Source organism: Epinephelus fuscoguttatus, linkage group LG22 (assembly GCF_011397635.1).
Source record: "Epinephelus fuscoguttatus linkage group LG22, E.fuscoguttatus.final_Chr_v1".
NCBI lineage: Eukaryota > Metazoa > Chordata > Actinopteri > Perciformes > Serranidae > Epinephelus > Epinephelus fuscoguttatus.
The window spans coordinates 270,910-298,366 of NC_064773.1; the positions used below are offsets into that span (position 1 = coordinate 270,910).

Sequence of the window (27,457 nt, forward strand, 5' to 3'; positions counted from 1 at the left end):
TCAGATACCGTCGTAGTTCTGACCATAAACAATGCCAACTAGCGATCCGGTGGCATTATTCTCATGACCTGCCTGGCAGCGTTTGGAAACCAAAGTCTTTGGACTCTGGACTGGGGAGAGAGACTGAGCTGTTAAATCATTGATCTCTGTTAGGTTGGTATTCTCTGATGTTTCCATGGTAACAGCATCACCTTTTTTCACATTTGTATTACACATTTTTTTTCCTATTTAAATCATAAACAGGAAGTCATGCTGTGATGAGTCGGTGTGATGTTACCGTCCACGGCCATACGCTCTCTGAGCTCCTGCTGCAGACGACTCTGTCGGTCCTCCAACTCCAACTCTCGAGCACTGAAACACAGCAGAGACCAGTGTCTGAAACCAGGATCCACACAGTCCCGATCAATCCTGATCAACCTGAAAACCACATCCAGGACGTTCTGATGGACCTGAACCTGCTGAACAAACCACATCCAGGAGGTTCTGGTTGACCAGAACCTGCAGAACGAACCACATTCAGGAGATTCTGATGAACCTGCTGTTGGTTTAAAGGTCAGATACTCACAATATCATGAGTTCAGATTCGTATCGGATCAGAGAGTTCTTCTGCTGGACCAACTGGAACCACTGCTGCATCAGAGCCGGATTGTCCAGTTTACCCAGTCCTGCAGAGAGATGAAGGTTTAAAGGACCAGTTCATCCAAAATACAAACAGACAAACATACAACAGAAGAACCAGTTTGTCCTTCATTTTTCTCTGATTCATTTTAAAAATAAAACCATCTCTGGACACTGACTTGACTTGATAAACAATGACTGACAAGACCTGATCAAACATGGCTGCCATCGTTTTCAAAGTTCTTTGTTTTAGTGGTGCCAAAATACCAGAGTAGCGTTGACACCAGATGTAAATGTAGACACAGTTCTGTGTTTTAAAATGAAAACATCAGTGTAGACGTAGCTCAAATGTTTTTTTACATCATCACTGACATGCTGCAGTATAACAGAGTTGTCTTCAGCTTCCTACAGCCCAGTGACTCATATGACATTAAGTCAGAAGGTGAACTAACCTTCCAGGTGAAGCTCGATGTCCTGGTTGTCGTTGGAGTCACCCCAGTAATCTAACAGAGACACAACTTGATTAAAAAATATCTGAACTCATCTTCAACACCAAGAAATCCCCACATGTACAGATTATTTTACATTAATAACTCTATAACTTTACATCTGACAGCTGTTTATCTGTGACATCATCACACACCTGACAGGTAACAGCAGGAAGGAAACTAAAGTATAAACAGCAAAGGACCCAACATGGAGACCTATGGAACCCCAGGTCTATAATCTGGATATTTAATGACTGTATGTAATAATAATAATAATAATAATAATAATAATAAATTTTATTTGTTGGTGCCTTTCTGAGCACACAAGGACACCTTACAATAAAAACATACAAAAATACCAATAATACAACATTAAAAATAGATAAAATACATGACAGAAAATTAAACCGGATAGGCAAGTCTGAACAGATGGGTTTTAAGCTGTGATTTAAATTGTCCAATGGAGTCAATCTGACGGACTGGGGGGGCAGAGAGTTCCAGAGTCTGGGTGCAGAGCAGCTGAAGGCTCTGCCACCCATAGTGGTCAGTTTGAAATTAGGGACAGACAGAAGAGCAGCTGAGGAGGAGCGTAGAGCACGGGTGGGGGTGTAAGGGTGGAGAAGGTCTGACAGGTACTGGGGGGGCCAGGTTATGGAGAGCTTTGAATGTGAGGAGAAGGACTTTATATTGGATTCGCTGATGGACAGGTAGCCAGTGGAGCTGAATGAGGATGGGGGTGATGTGGTCGGTGGATTTGGTACGGGTGATGATTCTGGCGGCAGAGTTCTGGATGACTTGGAGACGATGGAGAAGTTTGTTGGAGAGACCAGTGAGGATTGAGTTGCAGTAATCGATACGTGAAGTGACAAGTGCGTGGACCAGGACCTGGGTGTTGTGTTGGGTGAGAGATGGACGGAGTCTGGAGATGTTACGTAAGTGCATGAAGGCAGTATGGGTAATGTTACTGATGTGGGGGGAAAAAGAAAGAACACTATCCAATATGACACCAAGGCTTTTGACTTGGGAGGAGATATGGACCGGGTGACCGTCGATGGAAATATTGAAGGGATGAGTGTTGAAGAGTGTGGACCTTGTGTTGACGAGAAGAACTTCGCTTTTATTTCCATTTAGCTCAAGAAAGTTGTTGTCATCCACATGTTGATGGCCTGGAGACAGTCAGTGGGGTGCTTGGTTTAGTGGAGATGTAAAGTTGTGTGTCATCGGCATAACAGTGAAAATGAATTCCAAAGTGACGGAGGATGTCGCCAAGGGGGAGGATGTATATGATGAATAGAAGCGGTCCCAGCACTGATCCCTGCGGGACATCATGTATAATGGATGATGGTTGTGAATGAACATTTTTCCCTTGAACAAACTGTTTCCTGTCAGATAGATATGAAGTGAACCATTGTAATGCAGTACCAGAGACCCCAGTGCCAGCCAGGCATTCCAGGAGTATGGAGTGGGAGATGGTATCAAAGGCGGCACTGAGGTCAAGGAGGATGAGGATTGTGACAAGGCCAGAATCTGCTGCCAGGAGGAGGTCATTGGTGATCTTGATTAAGGTTGTTTGTGTGCTGTGTTTTGGGTGGAAACTGGACTGGAATGATTTGAAAAGACTATTATTGTGCAGGTAGTTCTGGAGGTGGGTTGCTACTGTCTTTTCTAGGATCTTACAGATGAATGGGAGGTTGGAAATGGGCCGACAGTTATTATGGTCATTGGGATCAGAACCAGGTTTTTTAAGAACGGGAGTGATGGAAGCAGTCTTCAGTGATGGTGGAACAGTAGCAGTGGAAAGGGAGGAGTGAACTATGGATGTTATAATGGGGAGGCTGTTGGCAGACAGGCTTTAATTAAGGCAGTGGGGAGAGGATCAAGTGGGCAGGTAGAGTTCTTGGATGCCTTGATGAGCCTATTAATACATTGAGCAGATGGGAGTTGAAATGTGGACAGAGTGTTGGAGGGTGGAGGATCCAGGGTGTTCCACCGGGGGTAGGTGGCTTGCGTTGGTGCGGGAGTAGTCAGTTGTTGGTGGATGTTGACAATTTTTGAGTTGAAAAAGTCCATAAACTCTTGACACTGTGAGGTGGAGATGAGGTGAAAGGGGGTTTCAGCTGGTTTGAGGAGTTTGTTGACAGTTGAAAATAAAATCCGGGTGTTGCTGTCAGCAGAGTTAATGATATGAGAATAGTAGGTGGACTTGGCTGTGTTGATGGCAGATTTGTAGGAAGTGAGATGGTCAAGATACATTTGCTGATGCACGACCAGACCGGTTTTCCTCACTAATCGCTCCAGCCGGCAACCCCGTGTTTTAAGCTGGCGAAGCTCCGGGGTGTACCAAGGGGAGGACTGAGTGAATGTAACTGTGCAGGTTTTCAGGGGGGCAAGTGTGTCTAGAGCATATTGGAGGTTGGCGTTATAGTGATCAACCAGTTCAGCAGTAGTGAGGGAGTGAGGGGAGCTGAAATGAGTGGAAGTGCTAATTAGACTGTTAAGCTCAGTGATATTAATATTCTTAAGGTTTCTGAAAGATATGGAGCGGTTCTGGATGGATTTTGAAAGTTGAAGATGAATATCAAAAATGACAAGCTTATGGTCAGAAAAAGGAAGATCAACAGCACTAAGGTTACTTGGTGTGACTCCTGAACAGCAAACTAAATCGAGAATATGCCCTTTGTTGTGAGTTGGGAAATTAACAAATTGAACAAGGTCAAAACTATTAAGGGTAGAAATAAAATCTTTGACAGATGTTTCAGTGGGCTTATCAAGATGAATGTTAAAATCATCAGTTAAAATAACATTAGGAGGCATAGCACAAAGATCAGCTAAAAGGGATGTGAGCTCACTAATGAAAATGGCAGAGGGTTTAGGAGGTCGATAAATAGTAACAATGAGGGTAGGTGTGGGGCCATTCAGCTGAGCAGCCAGGACTTCAAAGGAAGACGGCTCTGTCACTGAGACAGGTGTGATTTTTAAGTTCTCGCGATAGATCAGCGCGAGACCGCCCCCTCTACCGGAAGAACGTGATTTGCAGATGTAAACAAACCCAGGCAGTAGTGTTTGATTCAGGTGGAAAAAGTCATTCGGCTGTTGCCATGTTTCCGTGAGACATATAAAGTCCAGTTCTAAATCCGTGATGGATTCGGAGATAAGCGGTGCTTTGTTAGTTAGTGAGCGGACATTGAAGGTAGAGAATTTAAAACAGTTGGAGGGAGAAAGCTCCGCCATCCTGGGAAGAGAAGCCAACACGTTATGGTTAGCAGATCTACCGGCGTTTCCAGCCTTGTGCTGCCGGCGTGGATCCCTTGACCAGAAGGATCGGATGGAACCGCTGTCATCGAAGCAGAAGTTCCTGCGGGATCCACAGTGGATGTACTTAGGACATCGGAGAATGTCCCGGTGGACGAGTAGGCTGGCTGGTAGCTCATACCGTGACCGAAGCCAGTGGATTTCATCAGCTGAGTATGTCAGTCGTGGCAGAGCAGTCATGATGGTGGAGGACAAGACAATCCATAACAGCAGCTTGAGTATCCACATTGTAGCAGTGCCGTAACAGGAGAGACCAGGAAGCGGTGGTGAGGAGCATGCACGCCAGGACGCCAAACTCAGAAAGGTCCCGTTCGCAGCAAGTGGGATTCCTCAGTGGCTGACAGATGATCGTAATAATATGAGACAGGTAACTGATATAAAACACTGATACCACTGATAGAGGCAGTTTAGCAGGCATCAAAAGGTGTTAAATAAGTAAAAAGTAAAAAAAAGAGCCGGTGAGCAGCGGCAGCCAAATGCACCAGCGTTCACTCACGTCACCCGGAAATGAGTGATCATGATCATGTGTGTATTAATATGTGTATATATATATGTATATCTATACTTATACACGTGTGTGTGTTTGTACCTGCTTCTCCTCTCAGAGCCTTCTCCACCATCACTCCTCTCTCCTCCAGCTGTCTCTGTTTCTCCTCCACCTGCTGCAGCTGTCTCTGGATCATCTGATTTCAGAAATATAAAACTTACAGATCACGTTTAAGATCAGAGCAGCTTTTAAAAATCACATTAACATGCACATTTTCACTGTTACAGAGTTCCTGAGAGCACCTGAACAGACCGGCCTCGGTTTGGTGGTTTGACCCACATCAGAGTTGATGACAGATTTCTGTCCTCAGGTGGAGCTGGTCTGTAATCCTGACTATACCTGTCCTAAAGTGGATCTAGTCTTTAATCCTGACTGTCCCTGTCCTCAGGTGGACCTGGTCTTTAGTCCTAAGGTGGACCTGGTCTTTAAACCTGACTGTCCCTATCCTCAGGTGGACCTGGTCTTTAGTGCTAAGGTGGACCTGGTCTTTAAACCTGACTGTCCCTGTCCTCAGGTGGACCTGGTCTTTAAACCTGAATGTCCCTGTCCTCAGGTAGACCTGGTCTTTAGTCCTCAGGCAGACCTGGTCTTTAAACCTGACTGTCCCTGTCCTCAGGTGGACCTGATCTTTAGTCCTCAGGTGAACTCACCTGGGCTTTGTGGAGTCTCTTCAGCTGCTCCTGTTTGGCATTCCTTCGAGCAGCTCTCTGAACTCGTCGGGTGATTTTGGTATCCAGGTCTTCCTCTTCGTCCTCCTGTCCCCTCTGGAACATGGTCTCCTTCACGCTGAGACTAGATGGCTCCTTCGGCTGGACCAAGACCCCCACCACCTCGGTGGAACATGAAGACCGTCTCTCAGAGTCCTGGACCGGGACTCTGTCCTTTCGAGAGCGTCTCTGTAAAGAACACAACAGCAATGTTAGAAACTTTACAGGAAGTCCATCAGAGAGCCTCAGAGGACGGTACGTGAAGTAACTCCACACAGAGAGGACGATGTGAGTCTGTACCTTGATGGCGTAAGCTCGTTTAAATGCCAGAGCGTGAGGAACGTATGCCGGCTGAGACATGAAGCACAAAAACAACCAAAGAAAAGACAGAGGAGAGTTTACAGGACATCAGGTCTCAGCAAAAGACTCTAACATGTCTTGAACACGTCCAAGTCCAGTCTGTAGTGAGGTTTTACGAGTCCATGTCATGTCTCAGATGACTCATTGGAGATAATCAGTCAGAACAGGGGTAAGTCTTCAACATCTCAGAGTTGTGACAATTAAATTATCATTTTATCAATTTATTTATCCTCTGTATATCTTTTATGTGTATGTTTTTACTTTTTACTTTTTGATACCCTTTGTGCTTTTTACCCTGTGTGCTGCTATCCAATGCTGCTGGAATCTTAATTTCCTTGAGGGAGTCTTCCCAAGGGATAAATAAAGTTCTATCTAATCTCTAATCTCTGATCTAATCAACATCACCTCATTGCAGATTTCAGCCGTCTAAACACATTCAGACAGTCTCTGCTCAACTAACATCACACTCAGTCACAGAACTTAAACCACCAGCTATGTCCTAACACTGAGATCTTCTACAGGATATCTGGTACCTCCTGGTTCTCCTCCTCCTCTTCCTCCTTTATCGTGACTCTCTGAATTTCAGATGTCAGGTCAAACAGTTCCAGACGCAGCTACAAACAACAAAACAGGACAGTTACTGTAAGGATGTCTAGAGGTGATCCAGGTATTAGATCAATCCCTAAACTCATCTGAGTCTGTCGACTATAAAACATATGTAGACAGGTGCAGCAGTGAGCAGGGTCATCTGCTCCCAAGATAGTTCAGCTCATATCTTGAAGGTGGAGCTCAGTTGTGATCATAATTAGTGACATGTGAAGTCCCTCAGGATTTGATTCCTGGGTTGCTATTATTCATCTGTTTGTCGACACCCTGATCAGAGGTTCCTCCTCAGCTTGATAAATCCATCTGCATAAATTCTTATTGTGATCACTGACAACTCCGATTCTGAGAACAAGTGTAGAGTGTGTCAGTACAGGTGTAGAGTGTGACAGGACAGGTGTAGAGTGTGATGGCACAGGTGTAGAGTGTGTCAGTACAGATGTAGAGTGTGACAGGACAGGTGTAGAGTGTGTCAGTACAGATGTAGAGTGTGTCAGTACAGATGTAGAGTGTGACAGGACAGGTGTAGAGTGTGTCAGTACAGATGTAGAGTGTGACAGGACAGGTGTAGAGTGTGTCAGTACAGGTGTGGAGTGTGTCAGTACAGGTGTAGAGTGTGACAGTACAGGTGTAGAGTGTGACAGGACAGGTGTAGAGTGTGTCAGTACAGGTGTGGAGTGTGTCAGTACAGGTGTAGAGTGTGTCAGTACAGATGTAGAGTGTGATAGTACAGGTGTAGAGTGTGTCAGTACAGGTGTAGAGTGTGTCAGTACAGATGTAGAGGTACAGGTGTAGAGTGTGTCAGTACAGGTGTAGAGTGTGATAGTACAGGTGTAGAGTGTGTCAGTACAGGTGTAGAGTGTGTCAGTACAGGTGTAGAGTGTGTCAGTACAGGTGTAGAGTGTGTCAGTACAGGTGTAGAGTGTGTCAGTACAGGTGTAGCGTGTGTCAGTACAGGTGTAGAGTGTGTCAGTACAGATGTAGAGTGTGATAGTACAGGTGTAGAGTGTGTCAGGACAGGTGTAGAGTGTGTCAGTACAGGTGTAGAATGTGTCGGTACAGGTGTAGAGTGTGTCAGTACAGATGTAGAGTGTGATAGTACAGGTGTAGAGTGTGTCAGTACAGGTGTAGAGTGTGTCAGTACAGATGTAGAGTGTGATAGTACAGGTGTAGAGTGTGTCAGTACAGGTGTAGAGTGTGTCAGTACAGGTGTAGCGTGTGATAGTACAGGTGTAGAGTGTGTCAGTACAGGTGTAGAGTGTGTCAGTACAGATGTAGAGTGTGATAGTACAGGTGTAGAGTGTGTCAGTACAGGTGTAGCGTGTGTCAGTACAGGTGTAGAGTGTGTCAGTACAGGTGTAGAGTTTGATAGTACAGGTGTAGAGTGTGACAGTACAGGTGTAGAGTGTGTCAGTACAGGTGTGGAGTGTGTCAGTACAGGTGTAGAGTGTGTCAGTACAGGTGTGGAGTGTGTCAGTACAGGTGTAGAGTTTGATAGTGCAGGTGTGGAGTGTGTCAGTACAGGTGTGGAGTGTGTCAGTACAGGTGTAGAGTGTGTCAGTACAGGTGTGGAGTGTGTCAGTACAGGTGTGGAGTGTGTCAGTACAGGTGTGGAGTGTGTCAGTACAGGTGTAGAGTGTGTCAGTACAGGTGTAGAGTGTGTCAGTACAGGTGTGGAGTGTGTCAGTACAGGTCTAGAGTTTGATAGTGCAGGTGTGGAGTGTGTCAGTACAGGTATGGAGTGTGTCAGTACAGGTGTAGAGTGTGTCAGTACAGGTATGGAGTGTGTCAGTACAGGTGTGGAGTGTGTCAGTACAGGTATGGAGTGTGTCAGTACAGGTGTGGAGTGTGTCAGTACAGGTGTAGAGTGTGACGGTGCAAGTGTAGAGTGTGACAGTGCAAGTGTAGAGTGTGTCAGTACAGGTGTAGAGTGTGACAGTACAGGTGTGGAGTTTGTCGGTACAGGTGTAGAGTGTGTCAGTACAGGTGTAGAGTGTGACGGTGCAAGTGTAGTGTGTTAGTACAGGTGTAGAGTGTGTCAGTACAGGTGTAGAGTGTGTCAGTACAGGTGTAGAGTGTGTCAGTACAGGTGTGGAGTGTGTCAGTACAGGTGAAGAGTTTGATAGTACAGGTGTAGAGTGTGACAGTACAGGTGTGGAGTGTGTCAGTACAGGTGTAGAGTGTGACAGTACAGGTGTGGAGTGTGACGGTGCAAGTGTAGAGTGTGACAGTGCAAGTGTAGAGTGTGTCAGTACAGGTGTAGAGTGTGTCAGTACAGGTGTAGAGTGTGACAGTACAGGTGTGGAGTTTGTCGGTACAGGTGTAGAGTGTGTCAGTACAGGTGTAGAGTGTGACGGTGCAAGTGTAGTGTGACAGTACAGGTGTAGAGTGTGACAGTACAGGTGTAGAGTGTGTCAGTACAGGTGTAGAGTGTGACAGTACAGGTGTAGAGTGTGTCAGTACAGGTGTAGAGTGTGACTGTGCAGGTGTAGAGTGTGACAGGACAGGTGTAGAGTGGGACAGTACAGGTGTAGAGTGTGACAGTACAGGTGTAGAGTGTGTCAGTACAGGTGTAGAGTGTGACTGTGCAGGTGTAGAGTGGGACAGTACAGGTGTAGAGTGGGACAGTACAGGTGTAGAGTGTGACAGTACAGGTGTAGAGTGTGTCAGTACAGGTGTAGAGTGTGACTGTGCAGGTGTAGAGTGTGACTGTGCAAGTGTAGAGTGCAGGTGTGTGTGTCAGAATCTTACGTTGTTCCGGGGTGTCAGTGAACACCTCTGCAGCAGAGCTGAGGAGACCAGATCAGACTCTTCTGTCACATCTGCACACAGGAACAGAAAGTAGAGTTATGATCTCATCACTGTGACCTCACTGTTCGTCTATGTTTATGTATGATGTCATCACCTGTAGCTCTCCTCTGATTGGTTGTCTTCACCTTCCCTGCACCTGGAGGTAAAGTCCTGCCTCTCTTCTTCCTCTGCTTCTCCTTCCTGTTTACCGAAAACACCGTCCTCCACAGGGCTCTGGCTCCGCCCCCTTCCACCTCCATCTGTCCGAGGGGCGGAGCCTCTCTGAGCCCCTTCAGCTGGTGGAGGAGAGCCCCGCCCCCAGCCTGCAGAGGAGGGAGGAGGAGGCAAATGGGGAGGGTTTGGGCTCCTTTAAGTCTCCTCCTCCTCCTCACCTCCTCTGACCCCGCCCCCTCTTCCTCTGACACCTCCTTATCCTCTCCTGGCCCCGCCCCTCTGGCCTGCAGAAGGCGGGGCCTAGTCTGTAGCACTTCAGGGTTGATGTCATCAAAAGAGCCCCGCCCTCCAGCAGGCTGTCTCTGAGCAGTTTCCATGACAACAGGTGTGAGCTGTGTGGGTGGAGCTGTGTCTCTGTCTATGTCAGGGGTGGAGTCAGGCGTGGTGACGAAGGAGGCAGTGGACGGCGTGTTGGCAGTTGGTGGAGTCTCATACGGAGGTGTGGAGGAGGTGACACAGGGCAGCGGGCCGGAGGTGGAGTCAGGCTCCACAGGTGTGTCACACTGTGTGATGTCACTTCCTGCAGGTGAGGAGACGACTGGAGGAAACTCCTCCTCTGAGGTGGAGAGAGGGGGAGGAGTTACAGAGGAGGTTAGGAGTTAACACAGCATACAGTATATGGAAATACTACAAACAAACTTCAGGAAGTGTTTTATTGGGAACAGAGTAGTCTCGCCACCAGCCAATCAGAGATCTCCGCCTCCTGATAGTCTGGGGACACTCCTTTCTAAAGTGTGTTTAACACACCGGCGAAAATGGCCGGCAACAAAGCAACGCCTCTTGCATTTTTGAAAAGGACACGCCTTCTCGGAAATGTGCGCTCCCTCTTTTCTTGTCCGCAAGGAAACAAACACACAGAGAGCTTGAAAATGGATGCCGAGAGATTTAACTCCGTTTTATCAAACGTGTGCTCATCCGTGAAGAAAATATTTTTTTCCAGCGGATGTCTTAGTTACAACATGATTGAGCTAACTGGAGTAGTTTCATGTCGTATCCAACAACGGGAGGCTTTTAACAGATGACGTCCTGATGTTAGCTTTGCTGCTGCTGTTAGCTGTCCCTGACAGCTGATGCTTTCTAGACATCGTGATTTGCCAAAACTGAATAAATACCACACATAGCAACACAAAACTGCTTTGCTAGCTCAATCATGTTGTAACTAAGATATCCGCTGGAAAAAATATCTTTTTCACGGACCGTTTATTGAGTTATTACCTATTACAGACACCGCTAACGGCTAAGAAATAGTAATATTTGTTCAATCATTGTGTTTATAGACTTTACAAACATCGGATTAGTCTAAACGGTGATACAGTGATGTGAAAAATGTGATATATATACATTACACAACAGTTAGTTCCGGCCCTGCAATCTGATTGGTTGAGAGACAGTAAAACCGTGATGATATTGGAGTACAACATCACGGTTATTTCACTGTGTATGTATCACTCCGCCTCACAGCTGATTGTCAGAGTTTCATCAGCGGAGCTCAATGACATACTGTCAGATCAGAAGGCAGAGTCGGCTGTGCCCGTGAAGCCACAGTCCACCATGCAGTCACCACAGACTTATTTCACCGGCTACACAATTAATCGAAACGTGCTGATAATTGTGTATAAAGAGTAAGTGCCTGGCGCACCATGTCTGCGTTACATAGCAACGGTGTCATCGGAGTCCTGAGGGAACTATTTTTGTTGGCGGAAGACAAATAAAATGCTTAAATTATCTGTTTTGTCCTCATTTTTCAACATTTCTTAATCAGCCTTGCTTATTTAACCGTTGAACTGCGGCCTCGTGCCTACGACCGAATCACAGCCGTGACGATATCACAGTACAACATCACTTCCTCTCGTGTGATATTGCTTAATTATATAAATATGTACTATATATATATATATATATATATATATATACATATATGTATATATATATATATGTGTGTGTGTGTGTGTATACACACACATACACACACACACACACACACACAAATATATATATATATATATATACATATATGTATATATATATATATATATGTGTGTGTGTGTGTGTATATATATATATATATATGTAGATATATATATAGAGCTAAAAGCTCTGCTGGTTTTCTACCCGGAAGTATTTGTAAACAACAAGGCGATTGCCTCTATAGTCCGGCCGGACAGATGAGTCATGGCCTTGTAAAAGATTATGTTTGTTTCTTTTAGTTGGCGAGATTGTGTCGCCGCAAACGCGACAAACATCCACTGAACTTTGACGGCGTTTTCTGCGAGCACGGCTGAGCCATTTTGTACCGCTGCACGTGTTTCTAGTGGGACTATGTTTGCAAGCACAAGAGTTCAGCGAGCCACCGAAGGACCGCCCTGCAGATTTACTATTGGTTCTGCAACGCAGGGAGTTTTTTAAACTCTGAAATTGTATCTGCCCATCTAAACACAAAATCAGGGAGAAAGTCATCAGTCTTTAGTTAAGCAAAGCGTCTAAAGACTGACTTGTGAGTCTAGGAACAGAGTGACTTTTACTGGATCCTACATTTCCCATGATGCACCTGGATACTGTGAGACTCAGTAACAGAGTGGCCCAATCCCAAACCGGCCCCTATCCCCTCGCCCTATTCACTCCCCCTCCATTTGTGCGGTCACGCGGCGCTCCGCCATATTAAGAGCTGTCCCAAACCAATTATCGCTGAGTGCGAGTGGACTGCTCAGCCCGTAGATAGCGAGTGTGCATCAGTGCAGGCTTCTGATGAGCCCAGCAGGAAGCGCAACATCACAATGGAGGAAACAACGTACAAATGTAAGAGTTCCATCTTTCTACTTTGTAAAATATTTTAGATCAAACACACACATTTGTTTTCCTCACACTGACTTTACAGTCTCAAACAAACAGAATGTTTGGTGTCAAAAGATGAAAACCTCCACGTCCATATGCTTAAAATAACTATTTAAAACTGTCTAAAAAATTCCTCATCCCATTCTCGTGATTTTTAAAAAATAAATAATTATGTGTTCACAGGGACAGAAGAAAAAACAAAGCAGTTAATCGATCTACAGATTAAAAATGAGTCTCTTTACTAAAAAAGGAATGCTGCAAAGCAGGGATGGAGGTAAGACTGCCCAGATTAATTAATAAAGTTCATCTGTGAATGTGTGAACTGTGTCTATAAAATATGAACAAGTTAATTACTTTGATTACACTGCACTGTATCTCTTATCTGACTTATTAAAGTTTTTTTTTAATTTAACTCATTTTAATTAATATTTAAAAAAATTTTTAATAGCCTGTTGCTCTATTTTGCTTTCACAAAGCATCTGTCGGTATCCATGGTTACATCTGCTTCCTTCTTCCGGTAGAGTGGCGAGGGCGTCCCATGGTTTGGCTTCTCTTTCATACACTTCCCCTCAATCAGGAGTGCCCTCCACAGCTGCGAGTGGAACTTGATCTGGAGTGACACTGGGTAGTGAAGCGCTGGTGGGTAGGGAGTGGTTTGGGACTGGGCCAATCTGTCTGTGGGACAGGTGCGACCTACAACACAACAACACAACACAAATACACATCCCAACAACACAACACAAACACACATCCCAACAACACAACACAAATACACACCACAATAACACAACACAAACACACACCACAATAACACAAATACACATCCCAACAACACAACACAAACACACATCCCAACAACACAACACAAACACACACCACAATAACACAACACAAACACACATCCCAACAACACAACACAAATACATATCCCAACAACACAACACAAACACACACCACAATAACACAACACAAATACACATCCCAACAACACAACACAAATACACATCCCAACAACACAACACAAATACACACCACAATAACACAACACAAACACACACCACAATAACACAACACAAATACACATCCCAACAACACAACACAAATACACACCACAATAACACAACACAAACACACACCACAATAACACAACACAAATACACATCCCAACAACACAACACAAATACACACCACAATAACACAACACAAACACACACCACAATAACACAACACAAATACACATCCCAACAACACAACACAAATACACACCACAATAACACAACACAAACACACACCACAATAACACAACACAAATACACATCCCAACAACACAACACAAATACACACCACAATAACACAACACAAACACACACCACAATAACACAACACAAATACACATCCCAACAACACAACACAAACACACATCCCAACAACACAACACAAACACACACCACAATAACACAACACAAACACACATCCCAACAACACAACACAAACACACACCACAATAACACAACACAAACACACATCCCAACAACACAACACAAACACACATCCCAACAACACAACACAAATACACACCACAATAACACAACACAAACACACACCACAATAACACAACACAAATACACATCCCAACAACACAACACAAATACACACCACAATAACACAACACAAACACACACCACAATAACACAACACAAATACACATCCCAACAACACAACACAAACACACATCCCAACAACACAACACAAACACACACCACAATAACACAACACAAACACACATCCCAACAACACAACACAAATACACATCCCAACAACACAACACAAACACACACCACAATAACACAACACAAACACACATCCCAACAACACAACACAAATACACATCCCAACAACACAACACAAACACACACCACAATAACACAACACAAACACACATCCCAACAACACAACACAAATACACATCCCAACAACACAACAGTCCTATACGCCTCTCTGAGCTTCTAGTTCAGTTACCCAGCCATAGTTTTCATAGTTTTATACAAACGGTGTCTGTCCCCCGACCACCTAAATTATTTAAATCTAAAATTAAACAAAGAGGAGTTGTGCATAACAACCTCATAAAAATTAAAACCTCTTCTGTGACAGAAAGACAAAACAGGAGAATTAAATGCGGACTGTTAAATATTAGGTCTCTATCATCTAAAGCAGTGTTAGTAAACGAATTAATATCAGATAATCATATTGATTTACTCAGTCTCACTGAAACCTGGCTGTGTCCAGATGAATATGTCAGTCTAAATGAGTCCACTCCTCCCAGTCATAATAATACCCACATTCCTCGAGGCAGCGGCCGAGGAGGGGGAGTTGCAGCCATTTTTAACTCTAGCCTGTTAATCAGCCCTAAACCTAAACTAGATTATAATTCATTTGAAAGCCTCGTTCTTAGTCTTTTACATCCGACCTGGAAAACCTCACAGCCACTTTTATTTGTTATAGTGTACCGTGCTCCTGGCCCGTATTCTGAATTTGTATCTGAATTCTCAGAGTTTTTATCCAGTTTAGTTCTTAAATCAGATAAAGTTATTATTGTAGGCGATTTTAACATTCATGTCGACGTTGATAATGACTCCCTGGCTACCGCGTTTATCTCATTATTAGACTCCATTGGCTTCAGTCAGGGTGTACATGAACCCACTCATTGTTTTAACCATACCCTCGATCTAGTTCTGACGTATGGAATTGAAATTGATAACCTAAAAGTCTTTCCACAGAATCCCTCGCTATCGGATCATTATCTGATTACTTTTGATTTCTTTTTACTCGGTTACACACCACTCAGCAACAGTTACTATACTAGATGTTTATCAGATAGTGCTGTCGCAAAATTTAAGGAAAAGATTAATCCGTCGTTAAATTCAATACCAAGTCCCTCAGTAACAGAGGTTTCCTGTACCGACTTTGATCATTTTGTCGATAGCGCTGTAGGCTCGCTGCGAACAACACTTGACTCTGTAGCTCCTCTTAAAAAGAAGTTAACAAAGCAAAGAAAGTTCGCTCCTTGGTATAACTCTCAAACCCGTAAGTTAGAACAAATATTGTGAAAGTTTGAAAGGAATTGGCGATTAACCAAACTGGAAGAATCTCGTTTAATCTGGACAGACAGTCTCAAAACTTACAAGAGGGGCCTCCGCAATGCCAGAGCAAACTATTACTCAGCATTAATAGAAGACAATAAGAACAACCCCAGGTTTCTTTTCAGCACTGTAGCCAGGCTGACTGAGAGTCAGAGCTCTATTGAGCCTTGTATTCCTTTAGCCCTTAGCAGTAATGATTTTATGAGCTTTTTTAATGACAAAATTCTAACTATTAGAGGCAAAATTCATGACCTCCTGTCCTCAGATAGTACCTATCTAACCTCAAACACAGCTGTAAGACCTAATATATATTTAGATTGCTTCTCCCCAATTTCTCTTCAAGAATTGACTGCAGTGATTTCTTCATCTAAATCATCAACGTGTCTCTTAGACCCCATCCCAACTAGGCTACTTAAGGAGGTCTTTCCTTTAGTTAACACTCATATATTAGATATGATCAATATATCCTTATTAACAGGCTATGTACCACAGTCTTTTAAGGTAGCTGTAATTAAACCTCTACTAAAAAAGCCCACCCTGGATCCAGAGGTGTTAGCCAACTATAGACCAATATCTAATCTTCCCTTTATGTCAAAGATCCTTGAGAAAGTAGTCGCAGACCAGCTGTGTGATTTTCTCCATGATAATAATCTATTTGAGGAATTTCAGTCAGGATTTAGAGTGCATCATAGCACTGAGACAGCTCTAGTTAAAATTACAAATGACCTTCTGATTGCTTCAGACAAAGGACTCGTCTCTGTACTTGTTTTATTAGATCTTAGTGCAGCGTTTGACACAATTGACCATCAAATTCTACTGCAGAGACTGGATCACTTAATTGGCCTAAAAGGTTCTGCACTGAGCTGGTTTAAATCTTATTTATCTGATCATTTTCAGTTTGTTCACGTTCATAATGAATCGTCCTTACGTACCGAAGTTTGTTTTGGAGTTCCGCAAGGTTCTGTGCTTGGACCAATCCTATTTACTCTATATATGCTTCCTTTAGGCAACATCATTAGAAATCTGTAACCCAGGCTAAAAAAATCTGCCTTAATATAACTATTAATTATTATTGCACACCCTCCAAACACCTTGACGTCACTACCTCACGTCACCCAGTCATGTGACCGCGCCCAACCAATCACGTCACGCAGAGCGAAATTTGTAGCAGCTGCGGCAGATCTCCTACTCAGAGTTGCGGGGAGAGCCCGTCAACAGCTGCGTGCAGGTTCGTAACCATCTGGTCTTTACAGACGTTCGCTCTTTCGGTTGTTTTCTACTCAGCATGCTAAGTATGTCATAACCTTTTAGATCCGACTACTGGGCCGCTGGGAGTTCGTGCCGCCGTTGTACGTGGTTTATCAAAGGAACTGGTGAGTGTTGCATGTTCGGGATGTTATGCTAACGCCGCTAGTGTTGGCATTAGCATCGGCCGTTCGTGATTCATGTGTCCGGGCTTTGTTGTGCTAAGCAATGCTAGCGTTACCTTGTGTTTTGGTCGCTACGTCTGCTGCATGTATTTCGGCTGTAGCACAAGCTAAATTGCTACATGCCCACAGTGAATGCATTGTTGTAATTTTTTATTGTGTTAGCATGTGCAAACTATATGCCAACCTGTAGTACTTTGGATCTAGCTAAAACATGGAAACTCTGAAAGCAGTTTGGATGTTTATATGAATTGTATTTTCTATGTTTAATTTATGATTTTTATTTTGTGTACACATAAATGGATATAAATGAGGTAAGCTAAAAGTTAACAGAACTATCTGCCGTAACACCTTAGTTTGACTGGACCTGTTATTTTGATGCAGGCCAGGTGTCTCCTTTTGGAGCCGAAGATGGCGAGCTACTGAAACTACGGCTGGGAGCCAACAACCTCTGTAGCACTACAGCATCGCAGCCCTACTGGTCTGGTAGGAGGCTGTCACAGCCTGCCCCACGCAATTCTCATTAAACTGCCACAACTCCACTCACATCCCTTCCCTTCAATGGACAATATTCAATGGACAATTCCCCATGAACGCTCACTCAGACCCTCGTGGATTGTTGTGACAGTGTGTAGATTGTGTGCAAGCAACTTTGGGGATTCATTTATTTTCCCATTGTGAACCTTTGTATGTTGTTGTGTTAAATCCTGAACCAAACTGAGCCATATCTGAAGTGCACTTAAGTAATATTCTAACCGGTTGCCGTAACTGCAGTTTTGTATATATTTTGGGTTTTTCTATTTTTTTCCTTACCAATTGTTGTTGTAAATATTTTGGGTTGTCATATTCACTTTGAAATACAAGGTACCTGCACTAATTAACCGCCTCTGGTGTCCTTAATAGTTGCTGATCACCAGCTCCCGCAGCTGCATCTAGACTTCTGAGCCGATTCTAGCCCATAGCCACGGTGCATTGGTTAGCCCATCTGGGTAATATTGACAACTTATTGATATTGGCTAACGAGTGCAACTACCCGCTACAAATCACTCTATAAATTTCCATTGTTATGCGGATGATACTCAGTTGTATTTATCAACGAAGCCAGAAGAAAGTAATCAATTAACTAAACTCCATAACTGCCTTAAAGACATAAAAACTTGGATGAGCACCAATTTCCTGATGTTAAATTCAGACAAAACTGAAGTTATTGTTCTTGGCCCCAAACAACTCAGAGATTCTTTATCTGATGACATAGTTTCTCTAGATGGCATTGCTCTGGCCTCTAGCACTACCGTAAGAAACCTCGGAGTAATATTTGATCAAGATTTGTCTTTTAATTCTCATTTAAAACAAACCTCACGGACTGCATTTTTTCATCTGCGTAATATTGCGAAAATTAGGCCTATCCTGACCCGAAAAGATGCAGAAAAATTGGTCCACGCTTTTGTTACTTCAAGGCTGGATTACTGTAACTCTCTATTATCAGGTAGCTCTAGTAAGTCCTTAAAAACTCTCCAGCTAATTCAGAATGCAGCAGCACGTGTACTAACAGGAACTAAGAAACGAGATCATATTTCTCCTGTTTTAGCTTCTCTGCACTGGCTCCCTGTAAAATGCAGAATTGAATTTAAAATCCTACTGTTAACTTATAAAGCTCTAAATGGTCAAGCTCCGTCATATCTTAGAGAGCTCATAGTGCCATATTATCCCACCAGAACACTGCGCTCTGAGAACTCAGGGTTACTCGTGGTCCCTAAAGTCTCCAAAAGTAGATCAGGAGCCAGAGCCTTCAGCTATCAGGCTCCTCTCCTGTGGAATCATCTTCCTGTTACGGTCCGGGAGGCAGACACCGTCTCCACATTTAAGACTAGACTTAAGACTTTCCTCTTTGATAAAGCTTATAGTTAGGGCTGGCTCAGGCTTGTCCTGTACCAGCCCCTAGTTAGGCTGACTTAGGCCTAGTCTGCCGGAGGACCCCCCTATAATACACCGGGCACCTTCTCTCCTTCTCTCTCTCTCTCTCTCTCTCTCTCTCTCTCTCTCGTATTCTATTACTGCATCTAGCTAACTCGGCCATTCTGGATGTCACTAACTCGGCTTCTTCTCCGGAGCCTTTGTGCTCCACTGTCTCTCAGATTAACTCATATCACAGCGGTGCCTGGACAGCGTGACGTGTGTGGTTGTGCTGCTGCCGTGGTCCTGCCAGATGCCTCCTGCTGCTGCTGCTGCCATCATTAGTCATTAGTCATACTTCTACTGTTATTATACACATATGACTATTGTCACACATGTATACTGCCAGATATTAATACATACTTTCAACATATTGTACCGCAGTAGCCAGAACTATAACTATAATATTATTACTTTCATTAATGTTGTTGTAAGCTACTGTCATTACCTGCATCTCTCTCTCTCTCTCTCTCTCTCTCTCTCTCTCTGTCTCTCTCTCTGTCTCATTGTGTCATGTGGATTACTGTTAATTTATCATGCTGATCTGTCCTGTACGACATCTATTGCTCGTCTGTCCGTCCTGGAAGAGGGATCCCTCCTCAGTTGCTCTTCCTGAGGTTTCTACCGTCCGTAACTGTAACTGATGCTGAGACTCTACTGACTGCGTGACTGGTAGACGGGTGGGTGGCGCAACAGGCCAAAACGCAAATTCAAAACATAAACATGATTTGCTGACTGCAAAAATGTTTTCTAAATGCGAATATTCTGGCTGTACTATTGTTGTCGGTGAGACCAGTATGTTACATGAACATTATTCCTTAGTCTCTGTGACATATTAGGAGGATTTTACGACTATTTCCTTTAGATTTCTTACATATAGCTCCTTTAATGTACTGACACTCCTCAGACAGACAGACAGACACACACACACACACACACACACACAGACACACACACACACACAGACACAGACAGACACACGGACACACACACACAGACACACACACACACACCGGACAGCCTCTCAGTCCTTAGCCGCTAACGTTAGCTCATGTACAACACAGGTACCACAGAAACTTTTACAAAGGGTCATAATGTGCTTCTAGTGACTGTCAAATCACCAGCGAAAGATGTTTTAAATGTGGACATGGAGAGCAGCTGCCTGCTCTCATGGGACAAAGATCCTCTGAGAAGAAAGACGGATCACTCTGCTCTGCTGCCAGAACAAACTGGGAGGCAAAGATCCTCTCTGAGGAAGAGGGCTCACTTTGCTGCAGGGTTCACCAAAATGTTTTTTTTTCTTTTAATAAATTGAACACACATTAAAGAACATACAAGATCCTGTAGAGAATTAATACATATAATACAATACAATAAACATTGTCAAATTAAATGAAGGAAGAGGATTTTTGTAAAGCCAAATTAAATATTGGGGATTTATGTAAAAATATACAGAGAGACATTTAAATAATTATATAATTAAAGATATGTAGGCTATGTTAGGTGAATACTCCTGTCAAATGCATGGTGTTGAAATGTTTAATTTTGATCTTCCTTAGTCCATTTAGACTTTATTTTATCATAACAATAACAATGAATATTATTAATTGTTTACATTTTAATTTAATTTTAATAACATTTATCACACAGCATTTTGTGGAAAAGTCAAATGTCCAGTTTACAGTTTTAATAAACTCAGTACTGTTTTCAACACATATATTGTTTTGTCTTCATTCAATGTAGTTAGCACATGATGTTGTTATTGTGCCATTGGTTTTGGCCTTGGTGCCCCAATAAATTTGTATTTATCAAAGGCCAAAGTGGCCTTGCCCTAAGAATGACTTAATTCCAGGCCTGGAATACCTAGCTCAGAAAAATGTTGTTCAACATTGATATTATTGTTAAAATTGTTCAAAAGCTGTAAGAGAAGAGAAGAGACTAAAGTTTATTGTTTTTATTGTTTTTATGGTCAGTGTCAGGCTGTCAGCTGTTGCATTTGAGCTAAAACAGGAGTGTTCCCTCTCTGCTGACCAGAGTTTATGTGCCTTGTGTCTCTTGTATCAGGCACAATCATAGGCTTTGTTATTTAATGATATTTTTTTTATTATTTATTTATAATTTTTGTTACTTTTCCTTTTGTATCAGGAAATAAGCACAATAAATCTTTATGTTGAAAAAAATCGTGAGAGAATCGTGATCTTAATTAAAAGCCAAAAAATCGTGATTCTCATTTTTTCCAGAATCGTGCAGCCCTATGTGAGACTCACCGTCACTGGACTCCACCTCACTGCTTTCCTCCTCTTCCTCTTCTTCTTCTTCATCATCTTCATCCTCCTCCTCCTCCTCCTCCTCTGCCTCCTCCTCCTCCTCCTCCTCTTCCCTCAGGTGGAGGTGTTGCTGCAGAGTTTCCCTCCATGAAGCTTTGGCCTCTTCTGATGTCACACGATGTCGATGGCTGCCTTCCTCCTCCTCTTCCTCCATCTGCGACCCTGAACTGAAAACAGACAGTTCACACTGAGTCTCAGCCGACGTACGGAGGATCAATACTGACAAATCAATCAATACAAACTATATGGAGAATCAATACTGACAACACAATGGTTATAAAGATATCTCAGTAACATAAAAAATACTAAATCATAAGTTTCAAGTTAGAAGTTAGAAGTTAGAGTTTTTGGAGACTGATCAGAAGGATCAGCATACATAACATAATTCTAACTTGAAACATAATGTGTTGAATATAAATTTGAATAATAATTATTGTATAATAATTTTAATATATTATTTTATAATTTAATTTATAATCTAAAATTACACTTCAGACTTTACGGGTGATTTTTTTTTTATTTAAAAATGATAATTGTGATGTAAAAAGTAAAAAACCATTTAAAAATATTTTGCGTGTAATTTTTATTTAAATTAAATTTGAAACAACAAAGGTCAAAGGTCAAAGGTTTTGACTTTTAGTGTCTGGTTGTTTATTTGTGACCTAAAAGCCCAGATTCAGAAACTGAATCTTAAATTGTGACACGAAGAAACATCTGACTTTTATTTTTTACGTCTCTTCTCTCTGTCGATTATTTTCTTTATTTTCCTGTCAGTCCATGTTTTTGTATTTCTTCGTGGCGTTAACGACCCTCCATACGGAGCAGACTCAGACCTGGATCTGTGGCGGACCTTCTCGTCCATGGTCAGGTTGAAGCGGTTCAGCGTCTCTTCTGACACCTCCTCTGGCTCCTCCAGAAGCTCCGCCTCCACCTTGGTCGAGCTGCGGCGGTAGTTCTCCAGCTCGATCCTCTCGGGTGTTGCCGCCATCACAGAAACCACTGCCGACACACCAACACAGCCGCACACACACACAGACACACACAGAAACACACACACACTAAAGCCCACATTGATTCCAGTTTAAGGAGCGCGCTCAGTGTGACACACATGAAGACATGACATGACGCAGGTGACGTGGACTCACCTGAGGAGCGCCGACGCTCTGCTGAGATCAGAGAGTCTGCAGAGGAGCCTGACGGGGCCGAACACAGAGACGCCTGTGGACGAATCAGTCACACCCTCTGATCAATCATCTGATGAGGTTATTGATCGTTTTAAATGTGAAGCTGATGAAAGTTTCTGAGTCCAAATGAAATCTGGATTTGAATTTAAGGTTTGAATGTGTGAATCTTAATCGGTCAGAAAGTTTCCTTACGATTGATGTGCGGTGTGAGGTGCCTCTGTCAGACGGCGTTGACCTCCTCTTGGCAGTCGGGGCGTTGAGTCGAGAGTCGTAGTGCTGCAGACAGTAAAACCTCCCTGAAACATCAGAACACACAGCGAGCGTCAGCTCCTCTTATACCAACATTCAAACTCACTCCCGCCTCACACTTCAAACTGTGCCCATGAGACCGCTGCGCTCTGATTGGCTGCTGAGAGCTGATCTATATTTCCTGAAGGTCAAACACACAGGATCAGCTTTGTGTATGCATAGTATGTATCACACACACACACACACACACACACACACACACACACAGATAGATGTGTGGTGGTGGTAACGCTTGAGGCTCCAACTGTTCACACAGACACAGTCGCAGGTCACATGACAGCATCATGTGGTTAACCAGTGACGGGTGGCAAGCTGCAGTGATCAGCGTGAAATCAGAGAGACAGATGGAGCGATGACTGATCAGCTGATTGATCCTGGATGAACAGGAGCAGGACTTCAGACAGGAAGTCAGAAGGTACAAAGAGACAGATGGAGCTGATTCTGGTTCGAGTCTGAATACAATAATTTCATCAAGTTGATATACACTCAGTGGCCACTTTATTAGGTACACCTGTTCACCTGCTTGTTAAAGGAAATGGCCACTTTAGAATGAAAATACAGACAGTACTTACTGACCCTCATGCCCACAAGAAGTCCAATGTAGTTTTTAATCCACAAAACTCGTTCGGGGTATCGGAGGATGTTCTCGGAACCCACCCTCTGGGGACAGACCCCCGATTTTTTGGCATTCCGGTTTGATTTGGGTGGAGGAGGCGAATTTCCGTTTCCGACCTCCGTTTATATATAAGTAAATATGCTGAACCATTGCAATGGATTCAGCGTTTGCAGTGACGCCAATTATGTTCCGTCTCGTTAGTTCACCGCACAGAGCGTTTAATCTGGCAACAACTGCAGTCGGCTGAAACGTGATTGGTCAATATCACGCGGACTACAAACAGCCTACAACCGGAAACCAGGGCTCTTCCGCTCTTCTTCCGGAGGCAAGATCTCCGGGGTTTGCCTCTACATTCACTGAATGTAGAGTCTGTATGTAGAGACAAAACGGAGGATAACAGCTAGCCAGAATAACAGTTACACTACATATACAAGTGCATGGAACCCACATTTTGAAAATGGGGCTCCGGGGCAGCACGGTGGTGTGGTGGTTAGCCCTGTCGCCTCACAGCAAGAGGGTTGCCGGTTCGATCCCGGGTGTGGGAGCCCTTCTGTGTGGAGTTTGCATGTTCTCCCCGTGTCAGCGTGGGTTTCCTCCAGGTGCTCCGGCTTCCTCCCACAGTCCAAAGACATGCAGGTTAATTGGTGACTCTAAATTGTCCGTAGGTGTGAATGTGAGTGTGAATGGTTGTCTGTCTCTATGTGTCAGCCCTGTGATAGTCTGGTGACCTGTCCAGGGTGAACCCTGCCTCTCGCCCGATGTAGCTGGGATAGGCTCCAGCATCCTCAAGAGGATGAAGCGGTTACAAGGTGAATGAATGAATGAATGAATGAATAAAACTCCGCTAATGCATTTCAAAAACGTCAGAACGGCTCATCCGTCGTAATCCAAGTGCCCTGAAGCTGCAGCATGCAACACTGACTTGAAAAGACGTAAGTTACTCCACTTTTATAGCATCATTTCTCACTGTGGTCAGTTAGCCTGCAGGCTACTGTGTTTACATGGCAACTCGCGCGAGACTTGCTGATGGCTAGTGGTGGTGCTAGTTTCACACGAGTTGCCATGTAAACACAGCAGCCTGCAGACTAACTGACCACAGTGAGAAATGATGCTATAAAAAAACAACAACAAAAAACAACATTAGGCAACAACTACAAGGTTTTATTATTTGGCCTCTGAACTGAGAACCACAAGCAGTGTTTCCTGCCATTATATTAGGGGGTGCCCCGCCCCCCCCAACGGCACCCCCCGCCGCCCCTTGAAGGTCAAGTTAATTTTAATTAATGTTATTTCCTATATAGCTCCAGATCACAACAGATGTCATGTAAGGTTACCTTTCCGGCTCGGGCCACATTTACCTGACAGAAAATGTCCCGAGTCCGACGCAGTTTGTTACCTGACATAGTTATTGTTATGGACAGTGTGTAACACGCAGCTCACACAGCACTGAACACACAGTCAATTGACCTATGGCTAAGCCCCGCCCTCAAACGCGATGAGCCAATCACAGTGCGTATAGCTATTCCCATACACTGGGACATCCTCTGCCTGGACGTCCATTGAAATGCATTACAGAAAGATTTGAAGTTTAAAAATGGTCAAACGGTGTGCATGGGGTACATGCAACTCTGACACAAGGTATCCTGAGAGGCTGGGCGACCAGGTGTATTTTTACACTTTAAACCACATCTCAAGCGAGAAAAGTGTCTCCTTTGGATAAAGTTGTGTGGTAACGTTAGACCACAACATCAACTCAACGTGAATAAGATTAACAATGATGTCTACATCTGTTCTAAGGTAAGTCAACATTGTGTTTGAGGCAACATATTGTCACTTTGCTGGAAAGAAATATAAAGTTATCTTTAACATCTCTAGCTAATGTTAGCTAAAGTTAGCCTAACGTTAGCTCCTAGCTGCGTTGTTCATCATGTCACCTTGTTTGCTGGGAGTTCATTAGCCTATTTTGTTCTAGTTTTGTACTTTGGTGATGGTACATCATTGTTAGCTGTTGTCCAAAGGGCTCTAGTTAAGCTAACGTTAACTTCTGGAGCTTAGCTTCATTAACTTATCTGTAATGGCAGAGATAACAAAGGTTGGCAAACGTTATGCTGAATGATTCAGTGTAAATACTGTAGCACCAAACTAACGGAGAGACACTCTTGGTAAAGATGGTAAAAAGGCCGTTATCCTTTTCTCATATTCTGAGCCAAAAACCTTAACTTCAGTGGCACTTTAACTTGTTGTCTTTGATGGTGACGGCAACCAGATGCAGTTCACAAGCGTACACTGTGACCTGTAAATTTTGGCTTGTAATTTTTTTTTTTATTTCAGTTTTAATTACTGAATATCTGCTGAGATAAAGTGCTGCTGTTCTGTGTGCAGATAAAGAGCCTTTATAATGTGTCCTGTTCCAACAGACAGCAGTCATGAGTTCATCCTGACCTCAGGCTGCTGAACATAAAGACTCTCACACAGTCATCAATAAATAATAAATCATAAAGACTCCACTGCGAAGGTCAGACGGTGCAGACTAAATCCTGATGATCACAGACTAAACACTGATGATCACAGACTAAATCCTGGTGCTCTCCACAAACTGTGCTGGTTACAGAATAAAATAATATATTTATTAAAATTCTGTTGTTTGAATTAAAGTCTGTTGTTTTAAATACCTGATCATCTCTCAGACTCTGACAGGCTCATACACAGACGGTGGTTCAGTGAGACTTGATGAGACTGGGTGAGACATGGTAGGACTGGGAGAGACTCGGTAAGACTCGGTGAGAGTCAGTGAGACTGCGTAAGACTCACGGTTGTGTTGGTCGAAGGCGTACGCCGCCAGGCGCAGGGTGGAGCCGCAGTGGAAACACTGGAAACAGCTGCGATGGAAGAACAAACTCTCTGCGCTCAGACGCTCCATCAGGTACACTCGTCTCTGACAGAAGAAACACACGTCACTGCTGCCGCCGCCGCTGCACACCTGGAGACACACACAGGTACACACACGTAAACACAGACAGACTGACAGAACGTGTCCTGACAAAGCAGGTGCAGTGACATGTCCTCAGCTGATGAGACTCCTTCACGAACATCACCTTGGTGTCAGCAGACAGCTGGGGGGGGGGCAGGATGTCATGTCCAGCTGCAGGCTGATGTGCAGTCAGCTGTCCTCTGATCAATAGACAGTATTTATGTCCTCTGACTGTCTCTTATTGATCTGAACTCTGATCACATGACACACACAGCCCTGCAGAGCTTCAGGAATTAGACCGAGCCGCAGGACACAACAGCTGCTCACTGTTCATTCAGTTTTATAACACACACATGTTACTGCCACACTGACCTACATACACACCACATATACACATCACATACACACACCACATATACACATCACATATGTACACACAGTATATATCTACAGTCTAACAGAGACACAGCACAGATACCCAGAATGCCGTGCGGCGGGCGCCATACCTGCTCATCCCTGCTGACGACGGACTGAGACCTGACCTTCTCTCTGAACCGAAAACTCATCTGTTCCTGCTGAAGAGTTCGCTTCCTCTGAGACACCGAGGCGTTTCCATGGAGACACACAGAGGACACCGAGACGTTAACGTGTGGACACTCAGTACTAGTCTGCTGGTCTGTACTGGTCTCTACAGGTCTCTGCTGGTCTCTGTTGGTCTGTACTGGTCTCTACAGGTCTCTGCTGGTCTCTGTTGGCCTGTACTGGTCTCTACAGGTCTCTGCTGGTCTCTGTTGGTCTGTACTGGTCTCTACAGGTCTCTGCTGGTCTCTGTTGGTCTGTACTGGTCTCTATAGGTCTCTGCTGGTCTCTGTTGGTCTGTACTGGTCTCTATAGGTCTCTACAGGTCTCTACTGGTCTTTACAGGTCTCTGCTGGTCTCTGTTGGTCTGTACTGGTCTCTACTGGTCTTTACAGGTTTCCGCTGGTCTCTTCAGGTCCCTACTCAGGGTCCGACGTTAAGATTTTTTCCTACTTGCCCT

At 43.9% G+C, this 27,457-nt stretch overlaps 1 protein-coding gene across 2 annotated transcripts in view; it reads right to left on the reverse strand.

Annotated features, from left to right (window-relative positions):
- LOC125883078 (protein-methionine sulfoxide oxidase mical3b-like) overlaps positions 1-27,457 on the reverse strand; it is an 87,928-nt gene that overhangs the window by 48,473 nt on the left and 11,998 nt on the right. Inside the window, exons 19-33 of one of the 2 annotated variants that reach the window (XM_049567204.1) lie at positions 26,925-27,011; positions 26,259-26,427; positions 22,715-22,818; positions 22,484-22,556; positions 22,172-22,337; positions 21,279-21,505; positions 9,541-10,215; positions 9,387-9,457; positions 6,566-6,646; positions 5,973-6,023; positions 5,616-5,861; positions 5,008-5,101; positions 1,071-1,121; positions 566-665; positions 278-351 (exon numbers count right to left, since the gene is read on the reverse strand). In XM_049567204.1, coding sequence (XP_049423161.1) covers positions 278-351; positions 566-665; positions 1,071-1,121; positions 5,008-5,101; positions 5,616-5,861; positions 5,973-6,023; positions 6,566-6,646; positions 9,387-9,457; positions 9,541-10,215; positions 21,279-21,505; positions 22,172-22,337; positions 22,484-22,556; positions 22,715-22,818; positions 26,259-26,427; positions 26,925-27,011 — 2,269 coding nt within the window. Of the gene's footprint in view, positions 1-277; positions 352-565; positions 666-1,070; positions 1,122-5,007; positions 5,102-5,615; positions 5,862-5,972; positions 6,024-6,565; positions 6,647-9,386; positions 9,458-9,540; positions 10,216-21,278; positions 21,506-22,171; positions 22,397-22,483; positions 22,557-22,714; positions 22,819-26,258; positions 26,428-26,924; positions 27,012-27,457 lie in introns of those variants that run through there. The other variant, XM_049567205.1, reaches the window with a different exon arrangement.